Genomic DNA, 18,726 nt, shown 5'->3' with positions numbered 1-18,726 from the left:
CCTTTTGGCACAACCCATTGGCCCTTGACAACTTCATTGCTTTTTGGCTCAACAAAATGTTCCAGGTTGATCTTAATCCATATCTTGCCCTGGATAGAGAATCATCCATTTTTCTAAGATGACTTAGATCTTTTTAGTGGGGGATGATATTTAGAAATATATGTTAGGTGTTATATATTACCGGGTTGTCATTTCTTTTAGGCTTTCTCAGTGGACATAGCCATAAACTATATATTTTTAAAAAGAAGGAAAAGGGATCATGAGTTCACATTGGTATTTCCAAATTAAAATTTAAGATTATAGGCTTTTCTTTTGTAAGTTCAGCTATGTTTTGTTACAAAATATACAGGATGCCCCTCTCTGTCAAGACTTTTCTAACCAGTCAGATCTTTTAGTTTTAATGAAAAGTTTTAAACACATAAAAAGTAGACAGAATAGTATAATGAACCCCCAGCCCTACTACCCAGCTTCAACAATTACCAACTCATAGCCAATATAAGGCTTTTTACTTAATTTTTTCATTTTATATTTATAATATTTTAATTTTGAAAATCTTGGTTCCTTACAATATTATCAGCTCATTTGCTTTAACTTATACATATAATGGTTTCAGAATAACAGCAAATTTTACTACTGCAAATGAGATTACTGAATGAAATTTTAAGATTTCTTTGTATCTTTTTGTCCTTAGACTATATCCCACTGAGGGTGTATAGGCAAAATATTGCCTAGAAAGGTTAATTGGAATAATTCTTTTCTCTGTATGGTCATGTCGCTAACTTGACATACAGTTAGACTCATTTGTTTTAGTTTGTTTTTAATTTTTAAAGACTGCTTTTGCTTTTCTTTTTAATATTTAATTTTGAGTTTCTTGAGGCATTTACCTGGTATCAATGTCAAAATTATATAGCAAGTTACATTCAGAGAAGTTTCACTTCCATCCCTATCCCCTCTACCTTGCCCCCTCTCTTCTTTCTCCTATAGGTAAACATTTTTCTTAGTTTTTTTCTTTGCTCAATATTTATTTATTTATTTTATTTATTTTTTGAGACAGAATCTCGCTTTGTTGCCCGGGCTAGAGTGAGTGCCGTGGCATCAGCCTAGCTCACAGCAACCTCAAACTCCTGGGCTTAAGCGATCCTACTGCCTCAAGCCTCCAGAGTAGCTGGGACTACAGGCATGCGCCACCATGCCCGGCTAATTTTTTTTTTCTATATGTATTTTAGTTGGCCAGATAATTTATTTCTATTTTTAGTAGAGATGGGGTCTCACTCTTGCTCAGGCTGGTCTTGAACTCCTGACCTCGAGCAATCCACCCACCTCGGCCTCCCAGAGTGCTAGGATTACAGGCATGAGCCACCACGCCCGGCCTCAATATTTATTTTTTTACATCAAACCTTCTGAACAGATCCATGGGTTGGAGTAGGCACTCATATAAGAACCTTTTCCTATAAGCCTCCCTTTAGAATTTTTCTCCCTTGCAATTTGTTCATCTCTTGTTTCAATACCCTCTTATTACCTACCTCCTCTACAGAGCCTTGCTTAAGAGCAAGAAAATGTTCTCAGTTACCTTGTTTTCTTTATCTGGTACCTATCTTGATCTACACACTTGTGATACTGGAAAAACTCATTCTTTAATTAATTCATTCTCTGTATCTAGATTTATAGTTGACTTATGCAACTGGCCCTCTGTATCCATGGGTTCTACATCCATGGATTCAACAAATCACAGATCAAAAATATTTAAAAAACAATAACAAATAACAATATAATAAAAAATAACACAAATTTTAAAATACAGTATAACAGCTCTTTACATAGCATTTACATTGTATTAGGTATTATAAGTAATCTAGAGATGATTTAAAGTATATGGGAGGAGGCCGGGCATGGTGGCTCATACCTGTAATCCTAGTACTCTGGGAGGCCAGGGCCACAGGATAGCTTGAGGTCAGGAGTTCAAGACCAGCCTGAACAAGAGCAAAACCCTATCTTTACGAAAAATAGAAAAATTAGCCGGGCATGGTGGCACGTGCCTGTAGTCCCAGCTACCTGGGAGGCTGAGACAGGAGGATCACTTGAGCCCAGGAATTTGAGGTTACAGTGAGTTATGATGATGCTACTGTCCTCTAGCTGGGGAGACAGAGTGAGACTCTGTCTCAAAAATGTATTAATATATGGGAGGATGTGCAGAAGTTACATGCAAATTATACCATTTTATATAAGAGACTCGCGCATACGCTGGAACGAATCCTCCACAGATACCGAGGGATGAATGTATGTCCTGCCTTTTCTGTATTTGTTGTCTGGATTAAATCACAGGCCTTCCATTATCATGGTGTTCAGTGCAGTGTGATCTTTTCTTTCTCATTTGTGTGGCTTGTCCTGTAGCAAATTACTACATTCAACTTAATATTTTATGTTCATTAGCCCTAGTATTCCATTACTTACTACTTCATTATTCTGTTGTTTTGTATTTGTTTAATGGGTCTATGACTTTTTTCAATAAATTTGTAATTTCCTGGAGATCAAGACTTCTGTATCACTGTAGGAGATAAAAAGCAAATCTATTAGGAATATACTGATAGCTCAATAAATATTAATTGAATTGAAGGATATATTTTGCTTGACTAACTTACGGCCAATGCTTGCTAATAATTTGACAACAGTATTACCAATGCTACATTTTAAGCCAAGCCTGACCAAAGATTAAATCATGAATCTTTACCCCAGAATTTAAAGCACAGGTGGTTTTTAAAGTATTCAAATTAATGTATGGGAAAGGAGGCACAAACAATTGATAGGATTAAAAAATAAAAACTTGGTCTTTGTTTCTAGAATGTAGCTTTAAGACACACTCAAGGAAAACACTTTCAGATGGTCACTACTTTTGGTGTCTGGCCTCAATTCCCATTTGCCTTAGCTCCATTATTTGTGGCCCAGAACTTGGCTGGTAAGTAGGAGAGTTAGAAGCAAGACTGGCTGCCTGGCAAAACCTGCTTATGGTGACTTGGATTGCTTTTGAACTTATTTGCTATTTTATCAACTATTCTTTGTACTGCTAAATGAGTGGAGTTTCAGTGGTTTTTATAGAATGAAAACCAGAAAAGCCAGACTATTTACAACACTTTAAAAATGTGACACTAGTCCTATAATAGCACTGAAGCTACTTGTAATGTGATGCAACTCTGTGTTAATTTGTTTTATGATTAGAGTAGGAAGAAGATGCTAAGGTGATGTGTCCCATCTGTCTACTTTTCTCTTCCTTTTCTCTCTCCTTCAAAGAAGATGCTGGAGATTCTTCAGAGAAGAATAAAAAGATAAATTTTAGAATATATTTGTGTTCATGTTAAGAAAACATTTCTTGGTTTGCTTATAGGTCCTGTTATTGCCTTGGAGTTTAATGGAGATGGTGCTGTAGAAGAATGTCAACTTATTGTAAATGAAACATTCAATGGGACTAAGGTACAAGATTTTATTGACTATAATTCAATCTAATCTTTCATTTCATCTCCTTTTCCTTACCATCGAATAGTACGTTTATCCCTGGTGTTCCTTGGCATTTAAAATAAAATGAATAAGGCCAGACATGGTGGCTGACACCTGTAATCTTAGCACTTTGGGAGGCTGAGGCAGGAGGATCGCTTGAGCCCAGGAATTCAAGAGCAGACTGGGCAACATAGTGAGACCCCCATCTCTACAAAAAGAAAAAAAAAACAAGAACAACATCAGATCGTGATTTTTAGAACCTATGATAAATAATTGCGAACTAAGGTTTGGTTTTTCTTTGCCAAACTAACACTTTAATTGTTTAAAGTAATTACAAAATCAGAATCTACTTATTAAAAACCTTCAATAGTACATAACTTTCTGGGTGGGTACAGTGGTTCACACCTGTAATCCCTGCACTTTGGGAGGCCAAGGCAGGAGGATCACTTGAGGCCAGGAGTTCAAGACCAGCCTGGGCAACATAGTGAGAACCCATCTCTACAAAAAATTTTAAAAATTAGTCAGATGTGGTGGTGCATGCCTGTAATCCCAGCTACTTGGGAGGCTAAGGCAGGGGAATCACCTGATCCCAGAAGTTTGAGGCTGCAGTAAGCTGTGATCACACCTTTGTACTCCAGCCTTGGTGACAGAGCAAGACCAACTCTAAAAAAATAAGTAAATATATAATTGACTATTTTTTTGATAAATATCTGAGAAGAAACTCTTGGTTTTGTCCTCGGATTTTGCCATGGCTCCTTGAATTTGCAAAATTTTAAGTACTTTGTCTTCTGTCTCATTTTATCATAGCAGTAGTACTAAGGGAGAGGACAAATACCAGATTGAATAGAGATAAAATGGTTATGTATTTGGACTTTTTAGAGCTAAATAATTTAGAAATTATCTAATCCAACTTTCTCATATTATAGGTGTAGACACTGAGCCCACAGAGGTTTATTAAATCGTTAGCATCATACAATTAGTTTATGATAAAGCTAGAATAGAACCCAGGTATCCTCTAATTCCTGGCTGACATTTATAAAAGCTACTTTTGAAGGGTTCTATTGAGTACTGCTTTATTGATGTTTAGAAAATATTTCATTTAAGATTAGTAATATATCTTTAGCAGTTTTGAAAAGAATAAACTCAAGTTTTATTTCTCAGACTATTGAGATTATTAGAAAATAGAAGAAACTAAGAGTTCTTTTTTTTTTTTTTTTTTTGAGACAGAGTCTCACTCTGTTGCCCAGGCTAGAGTGGCTTGGCGTCAGCCTAGCTCACAGCAACCTCAAACTCCTGGGCTCAAGCGATCCTCCTGCCTCAGCCTCCCGAGTAGCTGGGACTACAGGCATGTGCCACCATGCCTGGCTAATTTTTCTATATATATTTTTAGCTGTCCATATAATTTTCTTTCTATTTTTAGTAGAGATGGGGTCTCACTCTTGCTCAGGCTGGTCTCGAACTCCTGAGCTCAAACAATCCACCCCCGTTGGCCTCCCAGAATGCTAGGATTACAGGCGTGAGCCACTGCGCCTGGCCATCTAAGAGTTCTTTAAATGAACTTTCTTATTCGGTAGCTTTCATAATACTGAGTGTTGCACATTAAACAATAAAAATCTGGTGTAATAAAATACAACTGAAGTATTATGAAAACAGAGACCTTAATTATACCATAAGCCCTTTTTAAAAAGCTTAGCTTTTATAGCTATTGAAACTATATTGCATGGATTCTAAAGAAAATCTATATATTAAATATTATAAACGATATACTTGAATTTCTTTCAAATAATAATCTTGTGACTTTGTTCTGTGGAGAACATGGCTTTGGCATTCTGGCATCACTAGTACTTATATTTTTGTTTATTTTCTATTTAAAATAGATGTTTGTATCAGAAAGCAAGGAGACAGCATCTGGAGATGTAGACAACTTCTACAACTTTGCTGATATACAGATGGGAATATGAAATACAGTGTCGAACCAAGACTTGGTATTAAGCCCTTTCCAACTTGTGTATTTAGAGTTTGACAATATAATACTTTTGTATATTAGCAATGGTTTTTATGAATTTTAAATTGCTAAAAGTTTATTTTTTAGTAAACTTGAATACAGCGTCATTTACTTGAGTTTCAAAAATAGTTTACTTTAAATTAAGTAGTTTTAATCAACTTATTTAACCCACTTCAGTAAACTTGCAGTTTTGTTTTACTGAATGATACTCTTATTAGAAAATAGAAGTGGCTAACAGTTTATGATTTTAATCCTATTTAAGTATTCTTTCAGATCTCTAATAATTTAAACTTTCCTCAGTGCCCATGATATTTGTTTGAGAACATATTTTGTCACTTATCTTTTTAAATTTAGAGGTATTTGTTACTAGTTGATCAATTATAATGAACCTATGCATGTTTTTTCATGTATACATATCCAGTTAAATAATTGCTTCCTAGTTGAATTATATGACAAGTGAGATTTTGTATGTGGAGTTGACATAATACTTTGTAAACTGAATTTTTTAAAAAAATAGGCATTTGATAACCAGCTTTACAAGTAACTCTACTAACTGACGTTAGTATAGCTATTTAAAGACTACTTTGTAATTTGATTATTTGAATAAATTCTACATTGTTTAGTTTTTTAATACAACTGCTAGATGACCTTTCTGCTTCCTGGTGAGAAAAGGTATATGCAACACTAAAAAAAGGTGATAACTGTTTTATCAGCTCTTGTGGGCTATCAAGAGAATTAGAACAAAAACTTGTAACTTTTAGGTAAGAAATACTTAGGCATGATGATAAGCTATGCAGATTTTTAAAAAGTTTGATACATTTGATTTTCATTAGATATGCCATTCATATAAAGTAATGTTCAAGTATGATAAAATTATTTTGGTTGCTCTAAAGTATTATTTCCCAAATCTACCTGACCATAATTTAGCGAGAGGCAGGGGAGAGCTACTTGTTTAAAAATCCTCATTATTAGACCCAATCTTCAGATAGACGGATTTAGTCTTCAGGAGGTGTTAACAGGTTGATCTTGTGAGAAGGTACTGGACCTGCCATCCACATCACATATAGCAGATATCAGAAAATCAGCTTGCATAGGCCTATTTTTAAAAGGAATCTGAAATTTGATTCTATTTTGGTAAAACTAAGACTAAAAATAGCTACTTGTGTAAATTCCTTTTATGATTGTTACTAAAAATGTATTTTCATGTTTAAAATGTTTTTGAATATTTTCAGGTTAATTTATAACTACTACAATGAATTGCATGTATTTCTTGAATTGTTGATGTGCAGAAATAAATACATTAAAAGACTTTTCACTTTAATAAATTAATATTGAGCACTCATTAATATTGAGCACTCAAATAATATTGAGCACTTATCCTGCGCCTGGCCTTGTGCTAACCATTAGCATTGGATCATTTCAATTCTTTTATAAGAGCATTCTATACTACAAAATCAATATAATTTCATAAGGTACAAATAAAAATTGGTGATATGTTTAATATAATTTTTATCATAATTTATAAATGATCTTTGCAAATAATGGTCAGAGGGCATTAATTTTTCCCTTAGTTAAGCTAAATTAAATATACTCCTTCCTATTATGATTACATTATTAAACACCATTATTCATATTTGAAATAATCACAATACTGTTTTTCAAAAATAAAATACAATGTACAAAGCTATACATTGAGTTCTTTATTTTATCTATGGTGTTTTAGCAGAAACTCAGGAATATAACATATAAGGGAGATGTTAATTTAAAATCTTCCACTAAATTTTGTATCTATGAACCAAAGCCTAAAATTTTATATTATTCAGTTACATAAGAGCTTTTACCCAAGTTTAATTTGTCTTTAAGGACAGTCATTTGGCTTCTGAATGTTTGAAAGGATTTTTTAAAATAAGTAGTGTTATGGTAGTTATGTCTGTAATTCTAAACTTTGATAGTAATCAGAACATACTATATTTCATTTCTGAATAGCTTTTGAATTCATGAAAAATTATTAGCAATGAAAAATTAGTATTTTATTAAGTTATACATTAGCTTATTTCTCTGTAACAGTACTGCTGTTTTTGTTTTGCTTCTGTATATTTATTTCTAGCTTTTATATATAATTTATCTAGTGTTTATAAAATATGATTTGTAATAAATGTTAAAATGAAAATGGCTACAGTGGTTTGGACATGGTTTGTTTGTCTCCACCAAAGTTCATGTTGAAATTTGATCCCCATTGTGGCAGTGTTGGGAGGGGGGACCTAGTGGGAGATGTTTGGATCATGGGGCAGATCCCTCGTGAATGGTTTGGTGCTGTTCTCTATGTAGTGAGTGAGTTCTCCCTCTTCAGAGACTGGATTAGTTCCCATGAGAGTGGGTTGTTATAAGGCCCTCGGGTTTCCCTCTCTTTGCCCGTATCTGCTTCCCCTTTAACCTTCTCTGCCACGTTGTGATGCAGCATGAAAGCCCTCACCAGAAGCCAAGGCCACGCCCTTGAACTTCTCAGCCTGCTAAATAAACTTCTTTTCTTCATAAATTACCCAGTCTTGGGTATTCTTTTATAGCAACACAAAATGGACTAATAAAATGGCTTACTGATAATTTTTAAAGAGAGCTTCTATAACATATATTTACTCATACATGTGCCAACATTTGATGTAATTTTTTAAAGTTAAAATAATCTAATCTACTTCTTATGTTAATGAAAAATGATGCCATTTTGTGTGTGTATAAGGCACTCTGGAGAAATGCAAAGGAAGTAGAAAACCTATTTTAATCTAAGGAATTTCCAATATAATACTTCCTTTGCTAAAGGAATCATATTTTATTCTGAATGAATGCTTACTAAGATTAGGCATCTTTCTCTTCCATATTTAAAACAAATAAACTGTGATATATACTTTCTTTCAGGTTTATACAAATGGACCTTATTTTTAAATTTCCAAATTTACCAGCCTTTTGTACCCAACTTCTCCCTCTTCTAGCCCATAAGTCAGAAGACTAAAACTGCAGATTGATTGGTTTTTAAAATAAAATTTATTATTTTTATTTCTACTTATAAAGGTTCTATGCATACATTTAGAGCATTTGGAGCACTGGAAATAACAGAACTGCACGAGACAGTAACAAAAAATACTTATTGGATAATTCTTGATGTTTAAAATTTGTTTTTCTCACTTAAAAGGGACATATTTAACTGTTCTTTATAGGAAGAGAAGGTATTGTTGTAATCGGGGTATGATTACCCCTTCAAAACTCATTCTAGAAAGTAGTTTATCCTTTTATAAGTATAACACTAAAAAAGCCAAACTTCATTTGAATTTTAGTAATGAAAACCTTTTTTGTGCAAATGGAGTCATTCACTGTTGACTTGGTTTTCTCTCTCTTGGTGTAGATGGTGGGGCGAGGTAATGAGCCATTATAATTCATCTCTTTCCTTGTATGACATTTTGACTGTAAGTGGTAAGCTTCAGCAAGATGTTCAGAAGTGGTCATTTTTTTCCTTTTCTAGTGGTTTGGCGCTCTCCTGCTGAGGGCTGGTTCTCACCTACAAATAAATAGCATAGGAAGTAGAGAGCCCCAGCATTCTCACCTTGGCTCTGATCCTCCCTGTGGCACCTGCCTTTACTGTTAGAGTTTAATCTAATCCAATTGTAATTGGACTAATGAAAATTAACTTGCAAATTGTGTGACAAGTAATTAACTGATGTTTGTAAAGTGCCTTGAAAATGAAAGGTGGTTTATAAATGTTAAGTATCTCGCGCCTGTAATCCTAGCACTCTGGGAGGCCAAGGCGGGAGGATCGCTCTAGGTCAGGAGTTCGAGACCAGCCTGAGCAACAACGAGACCCCGTCTCTACTAAAAATAGAAAGAAATTATCTGGCCAACTAAAATATATATAGAAAAAATTAGCCGGGCATGGTGGCGCATGCCTGTAGTCCCAGTTACTCAGGAGGCTGAGGCAGTAGGATAGCCTAAGCCCAGGAGTTTGAGGTTGCTGTGAGCTAGGCTGACACCACGGCACTCACTCTAGCCCGGGCAACAAAGCAACACTCTGTCTCAAAAAATAAATAAATAAATAAAAAATAAATGTTAAGTACTATTTTGCTGCGCAATGTGATTCCAGTAGATCTCCCTTTATCTGTGGCTTTGTTTTTCTCAGTTTCAGTTACCTGCAGTCAATCACAGTCCCAAAATAAGTGAGTATAGTACAATAAACTATTTTGAGTGAAACTACATTCACATAACTTTTATTACAGGATATTGTCATAATTGTACTGTTTTATTAATCTTACTGTGCTTAATTTATAAATACCATTTTATCATAGGTATGTATGTATAGGAAAATCATAGTATTTAATATATATAGGGTTCAGTAGGTACTATATGCAGTTTCAGGCATCTACTGGGGGTCCTGGAATGTATTCCCCTTGGATGGGGGTTATCATATGATGTTCTTTTAAAGTAGTTCAGCTGTGAAGCCACACACTTGGCCACAAATAGGCAACTGAATAGGGAAAAACAAGCGTGAGAGTCTAAGACTTAAATGCTGTTATCTTTTTTTTTAAAATTTCAGCTTATTATGGGGGTACAAAAGTTCAGGTTATATATATTGCCCATGCCCCCCCATCCCCCCGAGTCTGAGCTTCAAGTGCTGTTATCTTATTGATTGATGCACTTTCATTTGTCAAATGTATGTCAGGCACATTAAGAGAACCTTTTGTACTATTAATATTCTACCCCAACTTCTAAACAGATCTTATATTAAGTATTTTAAGATTTATCTCATTAGAGTCTTCTGTTTTTAGGACTGTGAAGAGTCTGAACTTTTTCAAGCCCTCTGTTTACAGATAACAAAGAAAATTGAGGGTCAGAAAGTTTAGATGGCCTGTCCAACTCACACCATAGCCACTGAACTATAATGCAGGCCTCTTGACTTTCCCCCTGCGATTACTAGGAGAAGAAGACTCAGCTCATCCATCTCCTCCTATATGAAGCCTTTTCTAACACTCTCAGGTAGAAAGGCCCGTTCCCTCCATGGCGCTCACATAGTACTCTGTGCAGATTTCCAAGTACCTATAACACTTTATTCCATTTCTTTATCCACGCCTCTCTTGCTACTCCAAGTATGGTCTGTGGACCAGCAGCACCAGCATCACCTAGGCACTTGTTAGAATCTCAGCCTCCACTCCAGATCTGGTCAATAAGCATCTACTTTTTAACAAGATATTCAGGTGATTTACATGCACATTAAAGTTTAAGAAGCCTGTCAACTAAAGAATGATGAGGTTCATAAATTTGGAAAGGGGAGCTTTATTTCTCATAAGGGGTTGTAGCCTGTAGGCTGGTCATCTTGTAGACTGGGAAGCATAGCCTCCAGCCAGAGCTGAGAGCAGCACTTCCAGGGAACGGTAAAGGGAACAGGAATTTATGCTGAGTGGGGTGGCCGAATATATTAATACATATTTAATAAGCTGAAGGAGTAATGAATATTTATGAGAGGAGAAACATGCACATGGGCAATTGAGATTCATGCCCCTTCATAGGTCACATGCGCAAAAAATGGCTGCATTAATATAATCCAAGGGTGTTTTGGGCCTTCTGTCATCAAAAGGCCAGGTGTGGTGCCTCACGCCTGTAATTCCAGCACTTTCAAAGGGTGAGGTGGGAGGCTGGCTTGAGGCTAGAAGTTTGAGACTAGCCTGGGCAACATAGCGAGACCCTGTCTCTACAAAAAATAAAATAGCCAGGCATAGTGGTGCATGCCTGTAGTCCTAGCTACTTGGGAGGCTGAGGCAGGAGGATCATCTGAGCCCAGGAGTTCGAGGCTGCAGTGAGTTATGATCGCACCACTGCACTCCAGCCTGGGTGACAGGCTAGACCCTGTCTCTTTAAAAAAAAAAAAAGGTGAAGCAGAGAACCCCAAAATCCTCACTGCACATACTCTGTAGACTGGTCAGAACCACTCCTTGGTCAGTGTTCTCTTATCAGGAAGGAATGCTGGTCAGTTGTGCGCAAATTGCAAAAAGAGAGGAGCAGTCATGAGATTGGCTGAAATCAGCCGGAGTGAATCTTTCCAAAGAGTTGGTTTCTGTTTAACCCTTGGGTAAGAAATCCTAATGGTGGTTGGCAAGGGGGGGGGGTTCTAATGAGGCGTGTCCCACTTCCCATTCTGTCATGGCTGGGAACTCAGTTTTAAGGTTTCTCTGGGGTCCCCTTGGCCAAGAGAGGGTCTGTTCAGTCAGTCAGGGGGCTTAGGATTTTATTTTTATTTCTCCAGCCCTATCCTAGACTGTTAGCTTCCTAAGCTCTAGAATCAAGGCTTAGAAATCTTTATATTCCTAGCTTAGGTCCAGTAATGTGATCTATGTTTAATGTTTTTTGATTGAATGACTCACAATCCAATGCTTCATTCTACTCTATCAGACTTCAGTCTCTTCTGTAATTCCTGTCTTCATGTACTCTCCTTGATTGGTTTTGGAATAAAAAACATTCTACAATCTTTAACTACTTTTCTGTTTTGTGTTGAAATAGTAACTACGGTCTCTGCTCACTGAGGCTCCTAGGAAGCTTTAAGAACATCAGTGGCATTCATTGGAAACAGACAAGAGCCCAGCAGTTTCTGACTTTTCTTCTGATGTGTTTTCATATTCAAGTTTTGTTTTATTCCATTAGGAAACATTGCATAAAGCCAGAGTGGTGATTTGTTGATGCTGGGGCTGAGTTAAAAGGAAAAAGTCAGCTACTTACTTTGGGTTTGTGGGGAAAGTCAGGCACTTGGTCCCTCTTAGATCTGTCATCCTCTGTTTTTATCTCTTGACAGCTTCCCACTTCTCCCGGTGTTCAGGGATGAACCTGGGCATCATCAATAAAATGTGCAGGGTTGTCTGAGGAAGTGTTCAGTGTTGCTCCAACTTTTGAAGAGAAAATGATGGCAATGATGGCTTTTATCTCTTTCCTGGAATAAAGGCTTAGTTGTAAATCTAAAATTTTAAAGAAACGTAAATTCCTAAATGCACACTCTACCTTTATTTTCTTTAAATGGTTTTTCTTACTGTTTTCTCAGTATAAATACATTAATGTCTTCATATGGGACTTAATTGTAATTTGTTATTTCGAATGTATTTCTTGGCATTTAGTCAATGGTAGCAGTAGACCAGGATTTGGGTGACATATGATTATCCCTTTCCCATTACTGTTTTAAAAGTAGCATAACACAGAATAAAGAAAACCACATGCAAAAATGTGGTGCTTAGATTTAAAGAGTCTGACTTGAGCCAGGGCTCAGCTGCTTGAAATGAAAAAAAAAAAAAATGCTGACCTCCATTATACATCTTTGATCAGGTGTATAGTATTACAAATCCTTTTGTGTTAACATGTATTTGCAAAGCGAATAAATGATCGAAGGTTATGGAAATACATAGGGCAGCATTTGAGACCTATGTGGTACTGTTCATACTGAATCTAACAGCACTACATATAGGTATCGTTCCAATTATATTATCATGAAGTATAAGGAAAAATGTAAACCACGGGACGCACAGTAGATGCTCAGAATGTTACCGTTCCCCTCCTTCACCTTTATAAAACGAGTTTTTATAAGTGCATTTTTTTAATTGTGAAAAATCATAACACAAGACCTGCTCTCTTGACAAAAATTTAAGTGTACAATATAATGTACTATGAGTGCATTTTTATGGGTGAATGTTGCATTCCTCCCCCCAGGTATATGGGAAGAGATACCTCCCACCTTATCTGAAAAGAGGCAGAAATCATTTAAGTATAGTTGGGTTTGGGTTTTAAAATGCTGTTACGATATAGCAGCTACTTACATGTCAGGCTCTGTGTTAAGCACTTTACATATGAAATCTCATTTAATCTTCTCAGCAATCCTAAGAGAGAGGTACTATTACTATCCCTGTTTTTATGATTGAGGAAATTGAAACTTAGTGAGGTTATCTAACTTCCCTGGGTCAAACAGATGCTAAGTGCAGTCTGGACCCAAGACCAGAGAGAGCAGTTTAACTCCAAAACCCATGATTTTAACCACTATGCTATCAATAACAATAGTAAAAAAATAGCAACCATTTACTGAGCACCTGCTGTAATGGCCAGGCACTGTGTTAAGTATTTTGCATACATTAAGTCATTTAACCTTCACATCAAATGTATGAAGACCGAATTATTGGTCCCATTTTGCCAGATGAAGAAATTGAAACTTTAGGTCAAGTACGTCATTCGTTCAGGGTCACATGTTTGAAACTGGGAAGTGGGGATCTATTAAAGCATGAGACCAATATGGTTAAGGATGTATTTAGCCAGGATAGAGTAGAACCTGAATCTTGTCCCAATTACCTGTTTCCTGGAGATCTCGGGGAATGTAGATTTTCCCAGAGTCTAAAACAAAGAAAAGTGACCTTTATTATTAGCTGGGGCTTTGGCCCAAAACTCCAATATGCAAGGAATGAGGCTGGCCCATTGCAATTTTCCTATGCTGGATTGGCCTGGGGCCCCCAAACTGCACATTATAGGCTTGGCTCTTCCTCCACTGATGTGACAAGGCCCTGCCTATGAATGCTAGAGAGGGAAAAAAGGGATAGAAAGACAGCTTATCTTGATGCCTGGGAGCCTCTGCCCCTAGGCATGGCTGCTGTGGAAAGTAAGGAGAGCAAAAGGGCACTTCCAGACAAGAAGACAGAGACAACCACTTACCTCTACTCCTCTGAAAGTTCCACCTTCCGTGACTCAGCCTAGTGCCATGGACTCTTTCCAATTCAGATTAACACTCTTTGGGTGAGGGGAGCAGGGAAGAAGAAAAGAGAAATCCTGAGCCTCCTTTCCCCTAAAGATCAACATTACCAGAGCAAGTAAGTGTCTGAGCTGGGGTCTAAACCAATGTCTGTGTTCCTGACCACTACTCCAGAGGGAGGGGCATACAAAAATTACTTGGAGTATTTTTCAAAATACATATGACCCTCCAGGCAGTTAGAAAGCCTAAACGTGGTGACTGTGTAAAGTATTAAAGGTGAAAGAAAAGATCAAAAACAGGCAGAGAAACAACATTCAAATAAGCATGAAGTTAAAAACAACAAAAACCAAAAATCTATCTCTATGTATCGATAAGGAAAAATCTTACTGTTAGATGACAAAACCAAGCTCTGGAACAGTGTACCCACTATGCTACCTTATGTGTAAGAAAGGGGTGATAATAGGTCTGTGTATAGATATGCTTCATTTTGCATTTAAAAAAACACTGAAAGAACAAATAAGAAACTAAAACATTAGCCAGGTGTGGTGGCACACCTGTGGTCCCCCCTACTCTGGAAGCTGAGTAAGGAAGATTGCTTAAGCCCAGGAGTTTGAGGTTGCAGTGAGCAACTCTTAAATACTCTATTTCCCCTAGCTAGATTGCCAGCTTTCTGAGTAATCCAAATTATGAGTACCTTTGTTTTGAGGAAAGAGAACACTTTCTTTTTTTAAAAAACAAAACATCAAAAACCAAGCAGCAACTACACACCAGGTACTTTCACAAAACTATCCTTGTTATATCCCACAGTGAATATCACAGGATGTTGAGATAAGTCAACAGATACTTGTTTAAAGAACTAACTGAATCTTCTGCTTTAGCCATTTGAACTCCTCACTACTTAATAGGGCATGATCAATGAAAACTGGTCTTCGCTTATGTTACTTTCCATGTCTGGAATCCCTTTTTCCACTCCCCACCTCAAAGCTTCAAATTCTGCCCATCCTTCAGGATTGGTCCAAGTTCTGTGTCCTCCAGGAAGCCACTGGCTGCTGATCATTTGGAGTAGTTGTGTCAGAATTGCGAAGAACAAGTGTGGATTTGAGAACCATCAGACCTGAATTTGACTTACATTCTGCTACATACTACCCGTCTAGGTCTCTATTAGCGATGTATTGTCTTTAGTTTCCGTATCTGTAAGATAAGAGTCATGTCTGCTTTGCAGTTATTATATTTTGAGTATTCAATGAAATAGATCAAGTAAAAATACTAGCCCCAGTGTTAGTTCTCCTCCTAAATCATATAAAACCCTGAAGTATTATTTTCCTTATGTCTTATTTTTTTAAAATGACACAAAATTCTCTGTAGCCAGACACCAAGACTTCTGTACCTGGCCCCTCTTGGCCTCAGGCAACCAAATACTGCCTGAAGCAAAAACTGGTTGGATGAATGCAAATATGAATGTGTTTGAGGGGGCTCTAGTATCCTAATGCCACTAAAGAATACCTCTTATGAGCTGAACATTGTAGGATGGGGGTAGAAGGGTGAAGGGAACTGTTAGCAGGATACCAAAAAACCAAAAAAGAATATCATGCTGGTTCTCATGTTACACAAAGTCTTAAGGTAGGCAACCTAGCAACACCACGGTGTCTTCAAGGTCCTAGTCTCTTTTTATCTTTCCTCCTCCTAAACATGCAGTTTTTTCTCTATGCTGGTAAGATAGTTCTTATACCTCTTAAGTATCATGACTACATTCTAGGCAAAAAAATAGAGAAGGTGAGTGGCAAAAGGCCAGCTAAATCTGTCCCTTTTCATCAGGAAAATAATAACTTTCCCAGAACCCTCACTCAGTAGACTTCTACTTGTATCTCAATTGCCAGAGCTGGATGACATGGCCATCCTGGGCTTCAGGGGAGTCTAAGGAGGTGAGTATTTTTGCTAGGCACATTATCTTGCCAAAAATTTGAGGTTCTGACAGTAAAGATGAAAAGAATGGATATTGGGTAAACAACTATCAGTATTTGCCACATGATGCTTACAATCTGTTTAGTTTAGCATATACCATAGACAGATGGGAGGGACTCTTTCCCTAGCTTGAACTCCAATGGCCCAGGCTGGGGAGCACCCCACTGCCACCACCACCACGTGTGGCTATCCTCCCTATCCTGCTTGAGTTTTTTTTTTTTGAGACAGAGTCTCACTTTGTTGCCTGGGCTAGAGTGAGTGCCGTGGCATCAGCCTAGCTCACAGTAACCTCAAACTCCTGGGCTTAAGTGATCCTCCTGCCTCAGCCTCCCGAGTAGCTGGGACTACAGGCATGCGCCACCATGCCTGGCTAATTTTTTCTATATATATTTTTAGTTGTCCAGATAATTTTTATTTCTATTTTTAGTAGAGACGGGGTCTCGCTCAGGCTGGTCTCAAACTCCTGACCTCAAGCGATCCACCTGCCTCGGCCTCCCAGAGTGCTAGGATTACAGGCGTGAGCCACCACGCCCGGCCCCTGCTTGAGTTTTGATGCCCACACCAGGTCAACGCTTTGAGAGGATTCTCCCTAAACGCTCCTTGGTCTCTGATACCTCACACCTCCACTGGACAAAACAGGCCATATTAAATCATTTCTGAAAGATCAGTTTTAAGTAAATAGATGAATAAAAAATAACAGTTAAAAAAAGGAGGGAAATGATTTAATAACATTTCCAAAAGTAACCCAAAAATTTCTTCAGGGGGATAAAGAGGAGGATGAAATCATTTGGGAATTGTCTCCCAGAAAAGCAAAATATTCCTAAGACATTTCTGGAGAACTTAAGGAACAATATTATTACTGTTGTGATTTTTTTAAAAACTGGTTCTTGTATCTCATTAGACATGCAGGATTTATGGATGGACTTGCATAGAGCATAGAAGAAGGCCTGGAGCAGTTTTCATGGGCTTCCGTCCCATAAGGCCCTGGTGCTTCTACTTCAGGAAGCTGAATAGAGACTTCTGAGAACTCAGATGGTGGTTCCCAAAAGGAACAACTCTCTCCTAAGCCACACACCATGTAATTTACTTATAATATGGAAAATGATGGATAGTCTCTGAAGTTGAGCATTCTTTGGAATCAGATACTTTCTTAAGCCCCTTTGATATTTCTGATTTAGAAAATTCCAATCTAAAGAGAGAATACTAAATTCAAGGAAATTTTTTTTTTTTTTTTGTTAAGTGCATCTAGGTTCTGGATTGATATATAAAAGTAAAGATAGGTCGGCCACAGTGGCTCATGCTTGTAATCCCAGAGCTTTGAGAGGCTAGGAGTTGGGGGAGGATTGCTTGAGGCCAGGAGTTAGAGACCAGCCTGGGCAACATAGCAAGACCCCATGTCTAAAAAAAAAATTTTTTTTTAATTACCCAGGCATGGTGGCACGTGCCTGTAGTCATAGCTACTCAGGAGGCTAAGGCGAGAGGACTGCTTGAGCCCAGGCTGCAGTGAGCTATGATCGTACCACTGCACTCCAGCCTGGGCAACAGAGCGACCATGTCTCTAAAAAATTAAAATAAAATAAAAGTAAAGATGGTGATTGTATCAGTCAGGAGTCTACCAGAAAAACAGAATCAGTAGGAGATACACAAATACATACAGATATAGACGAATTGGCTTATGTGGTTATGGGGGCTGGCTAGGCAAGTCTGAAATCTGAAATCCTTCCGGCAGGCCATCAGAAAGGGCAGGCTGGAGCTCTCGGGCACAAGCTGATGCTGCTGTCCACAGGAAGTATTTCCTCTTCAGGAAAGCCTCAGTTCTGCTGTTAAGGCCTTCAACTGATTGAATCAGGACCAACAGATTATCTAAGATAATCTTCCTTATTTAAAGTCAACTTATTATGGACTTGAATCACATCTACAAAACACCTTCTCAGTGCCACCTATATTAGTGTCTAATTGAATAACTGGGGACTATAGCCTAGCCATGTTGACATATAAAACTGACAATTACAGTGATGTTTGGTGTTTCATTTTGTTTTTAACCTCCATCAGTGAATATTTTGTTCTTTGTGAAAATAAATCACAAGCTCAGACCAGCTTCCAAGAAGAGATAGTGTCAATATTACTCATCTATGGCATCAGCTTGAATACATAGTTGGTCTATGAAGGTCATTAACCATCTGGTAAAAGGAAGCTACAGTGATTATAAGTCATCCATTGGGTGTATGCTAGTGCCTGATTCCACTAAACTGTTTTCAGTTCATTGGTAAGAAAATTAGTTCTTCAATTCAATTGAAGTTAACACCTGAGAAGGAAGGATTTCAAAGAACAGGTATGTATTTCATTTATAAAATCACTTTCTCATGCCATAAATGTTTAAGGAGTACTGGACTAGCTTAGCTGGCTATTTCCACTCTCCCTTGGGATAGAAATGGTAGATGTTTTGAAATACTCAAACCCACACAAAAGTAGAAAGAATTTTGTTTTGAAGTGTACCTACTGTCCACTAATGACGTTGGGC

General features: G+C 37.4%; 1 protein-coding gene and 1 long non-coding RNA gene across 3 annotated transcripts in view; one reads left to right on the top strand and one right to left on the bottom strand.

Annotated features, from left to right (window-relative positions):
- The window catches only part of RP2 (RP2 activator of ARL3 GTPase), a 40,491-nt gene extending 32,833 nt beyond the window's left edge, over positions 1-7,658 (top strand). Inside the window, exons 4-5 of the mRNA XM_045538533.1 lie at positions 3,380-3,465; positions 5,367-7,658. Coding sequence (XP_045394489.1) covers positions 3,380-3,465; positions 5,367-5,450 — 170 coding nt within the window. The 3' untranslated portion in view covers positions 5,451-7,658. The remainder of the gene's footprint in view (positions 1-3,379; positions 3,466-5,366) is intronic.
- Positions 7,659-8,844: 1,186 nt separating this feature from the next.
- Positions 8,845-14,069, bottom strand: LOC123628653. Of its 2 annotated transcripts, none has more exons than XR_006731715.1 (3): positions 13,850-14,069; positions 12,245-12,452; positions 8,845-9,041 (listed from the first exon to the last, which is right to left on the bottom strand). It is a non-coding gene; the product is annotated as an uncharacterized LOC123628653 (long non-coding RNA). The 2 variants fall into 2 exon arrangements; XR_006731714.1 differs by lacking the exon at positions 13,850-14,069 and adding an exon at positions 13,327-13,361.
- Positions 14,070-18,726: the final 4,657 nt, after the last annotated feature.

Source organism: Lemur catta, chromosome X (genome assembly GCF_020740605.2).
Source record: "Lemur catta isolate mLemCat1 chromosome X, mLemCat1.pri, whole genome shotgun sequence".
NCBI lineage: Eukaryota > Metazoa > Chordata > Mammalia > Primates > Lemuridae > Lemur > Lemur catta.
The sequence above is the reverse complement of the archived record's forward strand: the minus strand, read 5'-3'. Positions and strand labels throughout refer to the sequence as shown.